The following is an 11,320-nucleotide window of genomic DNA, read 5'->3' on the forward strand; positions in this document are numbered from 1 at the left end:
CATGGCCCTCCCAAGGCAGCCTTCCCTCCCGTCCTCCATCTCCAGAGTGTTTCACTTTCCCAGATGTATGAGAACTGACACCTCCATCACCCGGGACCCACTGGGGCTTACAGGGCCCTCTGGGTAACTTGTGTGGCCCGACTGCCCTCTGCAGTCCAGCCTGGGCTCTGCACCAACGTCCAGGGGCCGGGTACTTGCGTGTGTCTCCCCCTAGTGGTCACTGTGTGTCCAGACGGAACCTCGAAAGGGTTGCCCAGTAGAGGACAGTTGAGGCTAAGGGTATCTAGTCAAGGATCGTGGAGGCTTAAATCTTCCAGGGAAAAGTCACCCTCGGCTCATCACTTCCCGGTGATGATGTCAGCCCCTGGCAAGCTGAGAACAGGCGGCTCACAGGCCGAACTGTCGGCTTCTGCAGGAAAGCTGATTTCAAGAGCCAGGGAGTCTGTTTGCTTTCTGTTTACAGCAACGGGGTGCTGAGAAAACTCTTTGAACAATCTGAAACTTTGAGCGAGGAGCCCTGGGGCGCATGGGTGAAGCCGGGAGACTGCACCAGAAGGTCCAGAGGAGCAAGACGAGGCGGGCTGGTTCCGTGCAGCTTACAGCCCCGGGACTCCACAGGGCAATCTTGCTCTGCCCCAAAGCATCCCTCGCCTCAAGTTGGAAAAGACTCAGTGGCAGGGGATTTGGGACTTTCAACCCTCCGAGGCTGGCCCCGAACCCTCTGCTCTCGGCCAGGCCTCGATCAAAGCACGGAGAGGACCCGAAGAGCCACCTCATCACTGGGCTCTCCAAGAAACCTCCGGCCAGAGCGCAATGGCTCATGGGCAGAGGGCACGACTTGCCGCCCCCAGCCTCGCCACACCCTATCTGCTTGCTAAGAGGCGGGGAGGGAAGATGAGGAGGAGACTGGGGGTGGCCAGAGGGTGAAAGACTCTACTCAGTAAATGAAAACTGGGGCGCCCTCACTGCCGCACATGGAAGACTTGAGGCTTCGTATTTTCCAGAGCTCATCCCTTTCTTTGGCTTTACTTTCTGTGTCTGTTCCCAGAGCGGGACAAAGCTGACACAAGCCAGCCAGGGGCCAGGCCCTTAAGGGGCAAGTGCACTGCACTCAGGGGAACATAACACACATTATGGAAAAGGTGATTGAAATGACTGCCACTTGCCTCCTAAGCACGTGAACGTCGGACGCTGAGTAAGGAAGACTAAAGAAGAATGGATGCGTGTGAACTGTGGTGCTGGCAAAGAACACTGAAAGTACCACGGACCACCAAGAGAACAAACACACAAATCTGTCTTGAAGAAGTACAGCCAGAGTGCCCTTCCGAGGCACAGATGGTGCTATTTCCGCTCACGTACTTGGACGTGGTGTGAAGTGGCCCGTCCCTGGAGAAGGACATTGTGCTTGGTCAAGTGGAGGGCAGCGGGAAAGAAGAGGGCCCCCAATGAGACGGGTTGACACAGCGGCCGCAATACTGGGCTCAGGATGAACGTGAGGGGCACAGGTCCAGGGAGGGTTTCCTTCTGTTATACACACAGTCGCTGTGAGTTGGACAGACTCAACGGCCCCTAACCACAACGAGGAAAAGTCGGTTTCTTACAGGCAGCTTAGGGAGCAGTGAGTTTATGCTGCAGAGGGGGGAATAACTAGGGAAAGAAGGGGGCAGGAAGACTGAACAACTCAAAGGACACAATCAATGTCACAGAATTGTACGTGTAGAAACCTGAATGGGTCGATTTGCCTGTGTGTATTCTCAACCATCAAGATGAATTATATAGCTCAAACACAAACGGTCACTGAGTGGATTCCAACCCTTCCCAGCTCTGCAGGAAAGGGCAGAACAGCCCCTGTGGGTTCCCACGTCTGTAACTCCTCACGGCAGTAGAAAGCCTTCTCTCTCTCTGGCAGAGCGGCCGGTGGTTTCCAACTGGTTAGCAGCCCAACGTGTGACCACTCCCACCAGGGCTCCTTTCAAATTATAGATACACAGGGGGAGAATAATAGCAAAGAAGAGTAAGTGCTGCCAAGGAAAAACAGCGAAGTCTGTCTCGGAAGAAGTCCAGTCAGAATGCTCGTGAGACAGGACGCTGGGGAGACTTCCGCTTACTTTTCGGACATGGGATCAGAAGGGCCAGTCTCTGGAAAGGGCCTCAGGCTTGCTTGGTCGAGAAGAAGGTCAGTGACAAAGAGGAAGACTCTCAAACTGCGGCTGCCACAGTGACCTCACACGTGGGCACGACTGAGAAGCTGGCCAGGTGCTTCATTCTGTTGTATGTGGGTGGGGTGGTGACGAGCTAAAATCAACTCAACAGCACCTAACAACAATGTGTGTACTGAATGTATATTATGTGAACACATGTATGTGTGCACATGTCAATTTCTGTGAGTGTGTGTGCACGCAAGCGTGTGTTTGTACATGCACAGAAACGGAGCCCTGGTGACACAGTGGTTACGTGTTGGGTTGCTAACACCAAGGTCAACAGTTTGAAACCACCAGCCACTCTGCTGGAGAAAGACAAAGCTTTCTACTCCCATAAAGACATACCATCTCAGAAGCCCACAGGGGCAGTTCTACCCTGTCCTCTAGGGGTCACTATGAGTTGGAATCGACTCGATGGCAGGGAGTGTGGATATACAATTCCATGTCTTCATGAGGAAAATACTTGGGCTAATTTCCACTTGTTCAATAGTCTGATTACAGCCTAAGTCCAAGTCGGCTTGTGGATACAATTCCACGTGAGCAAGAGGGTCCAGCATCGACTTAACTCTCAGAAACCTAGCCAAGGGGCACCCCCAACTAAGCCTACCTGTCTCTGGGGACATCCAGGGCCGTGTTGTAATCTGGGGGGCTCCCCGGCAACATGTTGAACAGCAGGTGATTCATACCTCGGTCCCACCTATTAAGAAATTAAATACACACACACACACACACAAAAATAAAGAAATTAAACAGAGGAGAATTCCCATACCGACTGTGAAGAAACAAAAGCAAGAGGTGGTTAATGAATTTATTAACCCTAAGTGTCCCCAAGCCAAGGCAGGGCCCCTTCTCAGGCATGCAGAGTGAATGTCTGGGAATCCCCATGGGATATTGGGTCTGAGCCTAGATCCTCCCCAAAGGAAAAATGGGTGAGTGTGTGCTCTAAACTTGTCCACGACAGACCCATGGACACGAGAAAAACCCCGAAGAAGACACAAAACTTAAAACACAACCTAGAAGGAAAACGAGGGAGCCACTCGCATATCAGGGAACATCTCTGAAGTGAAATGCTACCCAACTCTGACAATTACGCAGGAGAAAAATAGAAACTGTTTGGAAATACATTCATGATATATTGAGAGAAATGCAGCAGGTCAAGAGCATGGGCCGTGAATACTACATGGATAGGTGTGTGTGCAGTGGGGGGGGGGGGGGGTGTTCAGAAAGTTCACAAAAAAATGGAATTGAAAAATAGTAGGATTTGTCCACACATTTTTGAAGACCTTCACACATATGTGTTTTAAAGGGTGGGAGGTCACATTGGACCATTTCTCGTTTGCTACAGCTCTCTCTTTGAGCAAGGCTATGGAATGAGTCTATGTTCTTTTTGCTGGCTTGTCTCTCCAGTCTTCCTACAGTAAACATGCATTAGGTCAGAAGGAAAGGGATATGATTAAACGATTGAATTGTGTGGTGTGGTGTGGGGCTTATGTGCCAATAAAACTGTTCAAAGAAGTAGGAAAGGGCGGGGAAACTATTTTTAAAAAGGAAAGCAAACCTTGCGGAGCTGGGAACCCACAGCTCTGGGACTGGAGCCCAGATACTGACAGCATCCAGCTCCTGCTACCCGGGGGTCCCTCATCCGCAGCCCCTCCTGTGAGAGAAGAGCCAGCAGCTGAGACCAGCTCATGCAGCGGAGCCTCCCCTAGTTTCCCCTCCCATGGGTCCCCAAGGACCAGTCTGGTAACCCTTGGGCTCTACTCTGCTAAGAGCGCTGGATCGGATATCTAACACCGTAACAGTTCCTCTCCCTTGTGATGCCTTTTAAATTCATTGCAGTGTTTAATATTTTCTGCCTTCTTTTCAATGAAAGTTTTTCTGTTCTACTTTGGTGATAGTGGTGATGGTTTGTGTGTGTGTGTGTGTGTGTGTGTGTGTGTGTCTTGTTGTTTTAATACGTGTTTCTGGATATGAAATCCAGGCTAGGTAAAATACAGAGTCTACAGAGGCAGTCACTGGAAAAGACCAGGCTTTCTACTTCCGAGTTACAGTCGGGGCACCTCCCGGATTGGACAGCTCTACCCTGTCCGATTGGTTCACTAGGAGTCGGCACCGACTCTGTGGCAGGGAGATCGGATTCCGAGGTGGAGGGCTATGGGGTGGAGGTCTGTGGCATGGCGGGCTGGTGGGCGGACGTGGGGTGCGAAGCATGAGCCCCAGAAAGAAGAAAGTGTTCTAACAGGGGCTGTGGTGATGGCTGCACGACTCGGCTTACTAGGACGCCCTGTGTGTCAATCACAGTTTGCAAACATCAACAAGCAAGCAAGCAAACGCGGGTGGGTGGGCGGGCGAGCGCGCACGCGCGCAGGGGCACTACCTGGCGAGCTGGGCCAGGGCCTGCGCGGTCTCCTTGACGCGCAGCGCGTTCTGGTTCAGCACGTCCACCGAGGGCACGAAGAGGCAGGCGCGGCCGATGTCGTCCGTGTAGTAGTCGCTGTCCGCGATGGCCGCCAGCAGCTCGTTGTACTCCCGCGAGAGGGTGGTGCCCACCGGCGCGCCACTGTCGTCCACGTACTTCTTCAGCGGGTAGATGTACACCTTGATCTTGTTCTTGGGGTTGAAGCCGCAGCGGTACACGTCGAAGCACGTGTGCATCCGGCAGCTGAGGTCCCCGCGCTCGGGGATGGGGCTGTCGGCCGGCAGGCGCACCACCGGCACGGCCCGCACGCTGCGCTTCTCCACGCCCCAGTCGCTGGCCGACTCGATGGAATGGGGCCAGAACTGGAACACGCCCGTGGCGATGAGGCCCAGCAGGACCACGGAGAAGAGCGCGATGTAGTAGATGCGGTGCTTGGTCTTCATTCTGGGGATGAGGGCGGGTCCCCGGATGTTGTACTTGACCGACGCGCACATAATGGCACACACAGCCTCTGCGGCACGCTCCTGGCGGGGAAAGGAGACAGGGCCAGGCCAGTGACCAGGGAGGCGAAGGACGCCGGCCTACCTGTAGATTTCATTTAAGTGGCTTGCTAAAATAGCGTTGCCCCTGAAGAAATGGGATTTTTGCCCCTTCTCATAAATACATACAAATTTGTATATATTTGGAGTATATGGAGAATAAATCTATATTATATTTAAGATAGGTATCACTAACTAGAAATACTTAACATATACCCCAAAGGTAAATCCATCAGCCGTGGAGTTGAATTCTCTCAGTGACCCTACAGGACAGGGCAGAACTGCCTGCCCCATAGGTTTCCTGCGGCCATACTCTTTCTGAGAGCAGATGGCCCCATCCTCCTCCCACAGAACAGCCCGTGAGTTTGAATCATGGGCATTTCTGGTGGCAGCCAAGGCTCTTGATGTAACAGCAAACCCAGTCCCACGGCCCAGGAGTGAATTCTGACTCACAGTGACCCCGTCGTACAGGGTTTCTGAGGCGGCAGATCTTTCCGGAAACAGACAACCTCAACCTCTTCCCAAGGCGCCGCTGCCGTGAACCACCGGCCTGGTGGTTAGCAGTCTGACGCTTACCGAAGAGCGCCATTCTAAATTCCCAGAAGGCCTGGGATGACAAGTGAGGCTGGGGTAGGAAGGAGAGAGGGCACTGAGGGAAGTAAATGTTAAGAGGGGAACTGTCACCCTTTTTTTTAAACAATTGCCTAGGAAAAACTGGTTCTTCATCTGCACGGTGTGACAGTTTCTAAAATCGGGTCTCATTCTCGTGCCTCATTTAGTCCCTCAAACTATTAACCCACGGGCTGTCAGGAAACAAGAGTGAACACAAAAGGCACCGCCATCGAGTTGATGCCGACTCGTAGCGACCCTAGAAGACAGGGCAGACCTGCCCGGTGGGCTTCAACCTGATTCTTTACTGGAGTAGAAAGCCGCATCTTTCTCCCTGGTTGGTTTCGAACTGAACTGCTGACCGTTCAGATCCCAGGCCTCCTGGTGAAAGTAACACACACTACCTTGGAAGAACTAATAGTCTGACGTAAAAATCCCCCCAGAGAAGTTTGGATAAAGTACAAAGGGTTACTGGCAATAACTACTCTTTAAGGTGATCCTTCAGCTAAAAGGCGGTAGTCGGTCTTATCTGATGCAAGGAGAAAGGAGAAGGGAGGCGGAGACGAAAGAAAGGCCGGGATGGGAAACACCAGCCCTTCCTCCCACCCATGAACACGTGGCTGCTTCCCTGTGGAGCTGAGCTAGCCTCCAGGCTTGCTTTGACCAAGAGAATTTAGCAGAATGTGACAGAAGCGACCTTCTGGGACTGCTGAGGCCAGCCTACAGGGCAGTGGTTCTCAACCTGTGGGTTGTGACCCCTTTGGGGGTAGAATGACCCTTTCACAAGGGTCGCCTAAGACCATTCAAAAAACACGTATTTCCGATGGTCTTAGGAACCGAGACACCACTCCTCTATCCATCTCCAGGTGGGTCCGCCACATACAGACAGGCTGATCTATGAGAAAGAAGCTATTTCAGCCTTCTCACTGTTGTTGACTTTTTATGTATACTGTCGCAAAATGTAGCAATGTAGTTTACTGTAGCTATATTAAGACTGTTACCCATGCTACACCATGCTTCAAGACAAAAGTTCACTTGTCATTAGAAATACATATTTCACAATATATAATTACATATTGTTTTGTGATTAATCACTATGCTTTAATTATGTTCAACTTGTAACAATGAAAATACATCCTGCCTATCAGATATTTACATGTGGATTCATAACAGTAGCAAAGTTACAGTTATAAAGTAGCAGTGCAAGTAATTTTATGGTTGGGGGCGGTCACCACAACCTGAGGAACTGTATGAAAGGGTCTCCGCATTAGAAAGGTTGAGAACCACTGCTATAGGGAGTCTCAGAACTTGGGCCTTTGTCTCTTGTAGCCCAGCAGCCATGCAGTAAAGGAAGCTAAGCCGATTTGGGCTGCAGGGGAGACCAGGAGGGGCAGAGAGAGCTATTCCCACCAAGTTCTGTGCAAAAGACACGATCATTCACAAATAAATGGTGCTGATGGTGGTGGTCACTGCTGTACTGAGCCAATAACTTCTGGAGTGGTTTGTTACCAAGCAACAGAAACAGGAAGCATCCCAAGAAGCATCACTCACTGGCACAAAAAGATCTTTAGTCTTCAGCTGAAAATGCTGTTTCCCTGTAGACCACAATGTAAGATCCTTACCCACAACCACAGCTGATTGGATGCCTAGAGATGGGGGGGAGTGGGGGGGAGTAGGGGCTTCAATGGGATAGTGTCATCTGCCACAGATCATCTTACAGCCACAAGCTACTCTGCCAAAGTTCTGATCTACAAAATGGTCTTCTACTCGCTGACCTTTCCGAACAGCCGTGGAAGGAAGGAAGACCGTAGGAGAATCAATGCGTCTGAACTGTGGCGCAGGTCAAGAATACTGACAGTACCAGACCGCCAAAAGGACAAACGCATTTGTCTCGGACGAAGCACCATCAGAATGCTCCTTGGAAGCGAAGATGGAGAGACTTGGAGCTGCAGGAACCACGAGGAGACTCATGTCAGCACTAAGATGCTTCTACTGGATCCACAAGACTTTCCACCCACTAGCCTGTGATCTCCCTGCACTCGGCATCACTGCATGTGTTATGTGAGTCTGAAGAGGAATTCACTGACTGGTATCAGACATATGGGCTACTATTGGATTTAAGGACTTGATCTGGACTGGGCTGGGATGTTTTCTTAATATACAATTGCTCTTTGATATAAAGCTCTTTCTTATACACATATGAGCATCTCCCTAGATTTGTTTCTCTAGTCAAGCCTAACACAACTGCAGTCTTTGAACTTCACCACCAACAAGTGTTTCAAGTCCTCCTCACTTTCAGCAGAGCAAGATCTTATTGTCTGCATAACAAACAAAACTCACTACCATCGAGACAATGCCGACTCATAGCAACCCTATACGACAGGGTAGAACTGCCCCAGTAACAGTAACTCTTACAGGAGTAAAAGGCCCCATCTTGCTCCCACAGAAAAGCTGTGGTTTCGAACTGCTGACCTGTGAATTGTAGCCCAATGTGTAAAAACTACAGCACCAGGGCTCCTTTGTCTGTATATGACAGGTTGTTAATAAGCCTTCCTCCAATCCTGATGTTTTTCTTCATATAGTCCAGCTGCTTGTTTTATTTTGCTCAGTATACCAATTGGCTAAGTATGGTGTAAGGATATAACCCTGACACACACTTTTCCTGATTTTCAGTCATGTTCAAATGATTGCTTCTTTGGCAATGTATAGGTTCTACACAAGCACAATGACGTGTTCGCTAATTCCCATTCTTCTCAATGCCACCGTCATGTGTTACAACCCACACAAATAGATGCCTTTGCACAGTCAATAAGGCACAAACGATCATCTTTCTGTTATTCTCTGCTTTCAGCCAAGATCCATCTGACATCAGCAATATCCCTCGAGCCACGTCCTCTTCTGCATCTGGCCTGAACCTCTGGCAGCAACCTGTGACTATTCTGCTGCAATCGCTGTTGGATGCTTGTCAGCAGAAGTATCTGCATGTGACACCAATGATACTGTGCTCTAATTTATGCATTGTGTTGGGTCACCTTTCTTTGGCATGGCACAATTAGGGATGCTTCCAGTCAGTTGGTCGGTTGCTGTCTTTCAAACAGCTTGACATGGATGAGTGAGTGCTTCTGGTACAGCTTATTGGGACATTTCAACGGGCGTTTCATCCATTCCTGCAGCCTCGCTGTCCTCTAGTACCTTCCGTGCAGCTTGGACTTCTTACTGCCATACCATGGTTCTTGACCATATGCCACCTAATGAAATGGTTGAATGTCAACCAGTTCTTTTTGGTGCGGTGACTCTGTGTCTTCTTTCCCTCTTGTTTTGATGCTTCCTGCATCGTCGACTATTCTGCCCTTAGGATCTTTCACTATTGCAACTCAAGGCTTGAATTTTTTTTTCTTCAGTTCTTTTGGCTGGGGAGATGCTGACGGTGTTCTTCCTTTTGTTTTTTCTAACTCCAGGTCTTTGCAAGTTTCATTATACTTCCCCCAAAGAGGGCAGATAAAGAGGTATCTTCCACTACAGAATGTTACATAGAACACATATAACCTGGCCCACAACAAGAATTTCCCCACACAGCCCTATAAACCTCACACTCCTTGAAACATATCAAAACTTGTCCCCGAAAAACACTGAGATCACCGGACTTGTAGCAAGCACTGAGTCACTGGAAACATCTTTTCACCCCAACTGTTGACAGGATGAGACGAAGTTCCTGTTCCTGGAATTACTGATTCCCAACATTTGCCTTAGGCATCTCTCTCAGGGCTCCAGGTTCTACACAATCCACTGAACCCGAGGTCTCAGGTTGTAACCACTTGTCTTCTTAGCCCCTGAACTCCCAGGCCCACTGCTACAGGGAACCGGACCCACCGACACCTGAAAGCAAAGCAGCAAATGCCAGCAGCAGACGGAAAGGCAAGGCCACTGCTTCATAGGATAGCATTCTGACAGAAATCTTTATCATTAAAGGGATCGTTCATTCACAGAAACCCCTGTGGGTTTCTGTAACTGTAACTTTTTACAGGCATAGAAAGCCACACCTTTCTCCTTTGAGTGGCTGGTGGTTTCGAACTACTGACCTTGTAGTTAGCAGCCCAACTCAAGTAACCCATGACGCCACCGGGGCTCTTATTAAAATGATAGCCACCCCCTTAAAATGATTTCCAACCCCAAACAGTGGGGCTTTGATGGAGAAAATGATGGTACAATGTCATCGCTGTTCGATGCTGTGCATTCCCACGCTGAGGGTCCCCATGGGCAGGGCCGTGCTGCCCTGTGGGTTTTCTAGGGGTTGCCTTTTGCAGGGCAGAACATCCCTCCTTTCCACCACGGAGCCGCGAGTGGGTTCAAAGCCTCAGTCTTTCGGGTAGCAGCCAAATGCTCAACCACTGAGCCACCAGGGAGAGCTTCTAACATTGAATCACTCGATTCCATTAAACAACTCAGAACTAAACCTCCCCGACCTCCAGCGACATCCCAGGTTCTGTTGAGGCACGTAATGTGTTTACACGAATTCACCCTTCACAGCAGTGCTGTGGGAAAAAATGTTGACCCCACAGTAGAGACAGGAAAAGTGCCACAGAGGGATCACATGACTTGCCCATTTCACAACGAGAAACTGCCAGTCTTGGGATTCGGGCCATGGCACCGTGGCTCCAGAGCTTGAGCGCTTACCCACCGTGGAGGCTGATTCCTGCAGCTCCTTTCTAGAACCTGAAAGAGAACTCTCTTTACCTTTCTCAGAAGCCCTAGTGGCTCCGTGGCTATGAGTTGGGCTGTGGTCTGCAAAGTCACAGTTTGAAACCACCAGCCGCTCTGCAGGAGAAAGATGAGATTTTCCACTTCTGTCGCAGAAACCCACAGGGACAGTTCTACCCTGTCCTAGAGGCTCGCTATGAGTCGGCATCAACTCCTTGGCACCGAGTTTGGTTTGGGTTTTAGTTTCTCATTCCTCAGAGTGATGTGGAGCGAGCTACACACTGGGCTGCCAACCGCAGGGCCAGCAGTTCAAATCTACCAGCCGCTCCTTGGGAGATGGTTTTCTATTCCCATAAAGATTTCCAAGCTCAGATACCCACAGGGGGTAGTGTACTCTGTCCTATAAGGTCAAGATGGGTCAGGACTGACTGACTCCATGGCCGTGAGTCTTGTTTGGTTTGGGGCTTTTCGTTCCTCAGTCAGCACTGCCAGCCCGGCTTCCCAGAGCCCACTTTCCTCTTCCAGCCTAAAGCATGTAGTCAGGAAGCTGAAGTCAGAGGAAGTCGGAATGATGGCAGGTGAATCATCTGTTTCCTTGCTCAGTAGGCCTGGAATCCTGAAACTCACAAGCCCAGTCTAAGCTCCAGTACCTGCTGTCAGCTGCCAGTACAGTGGGTGTTGACTGGTTGCGACCCTGCACACCAGAACAGAACCGTTGCCTGGTCCTGAGCCACGCTCACATGGGCAGGTATGTTTGTGCCCGCTGCTGCCGCCACTATACCAACCCATCTCACTGAGGGTCTTCCTCTATTGCACAGAGCACCAAGCCCTTCTCCTGGCCCGCAGTCCACTGA

At 50.4% G+C, this 11,320-nt stretch overlaps 1 protein-coding gene across 1 annotated transcript in view; it reads right to left on the reverse strand.

The window, feature by feature from the left end:
- EXT2 (exostosin glycosyltransferase 2) overlaps positions 1 to 5,143 on the reverse strand; it is a 139,262-nt gene extending 134,119 nt beyond the window's left edge. The window contains exons 1-2 of the mRNA XM_004708313.2: positions 4,579 to 5,143; positions 2,809 to 2,898 (exon numbers count right to left, since the gene is read on the reverse strand). Of these exons, the coding sequence (XP_004708370.1) occupies positions 2,809 to 2,898; positions 4,579 to 5,114 (626 nt within the window). The 5' untranslated portion in view covers positions 5,115 to 5,143. The remainder of the gene's footprint in view (positions 1 to 2,808; positions 2,899 to 4,578) is intronic.
- Positions 5,144 to 11,320: the final 6,177 nt, after the last annotated feature.

The sequence above is a fragment of the Echinops telfairi genome, unplaced genomic scaffold (genome assembly GCF_000313985.2).
Source record: "Echinops telfairi isolate 266 unplaced genomic scaffold, ASM31398v2 ScPeMD7_60;HRSCAF=208, whole genome shotgun sequence".
Classification (NCBI taxonomy): domain Eukaryota; kingdom Metazoa; phylum Chordata; class Mammalia; order Afrosoricida; family Tenrecidae; genus Echinops; species Echinops telfairi.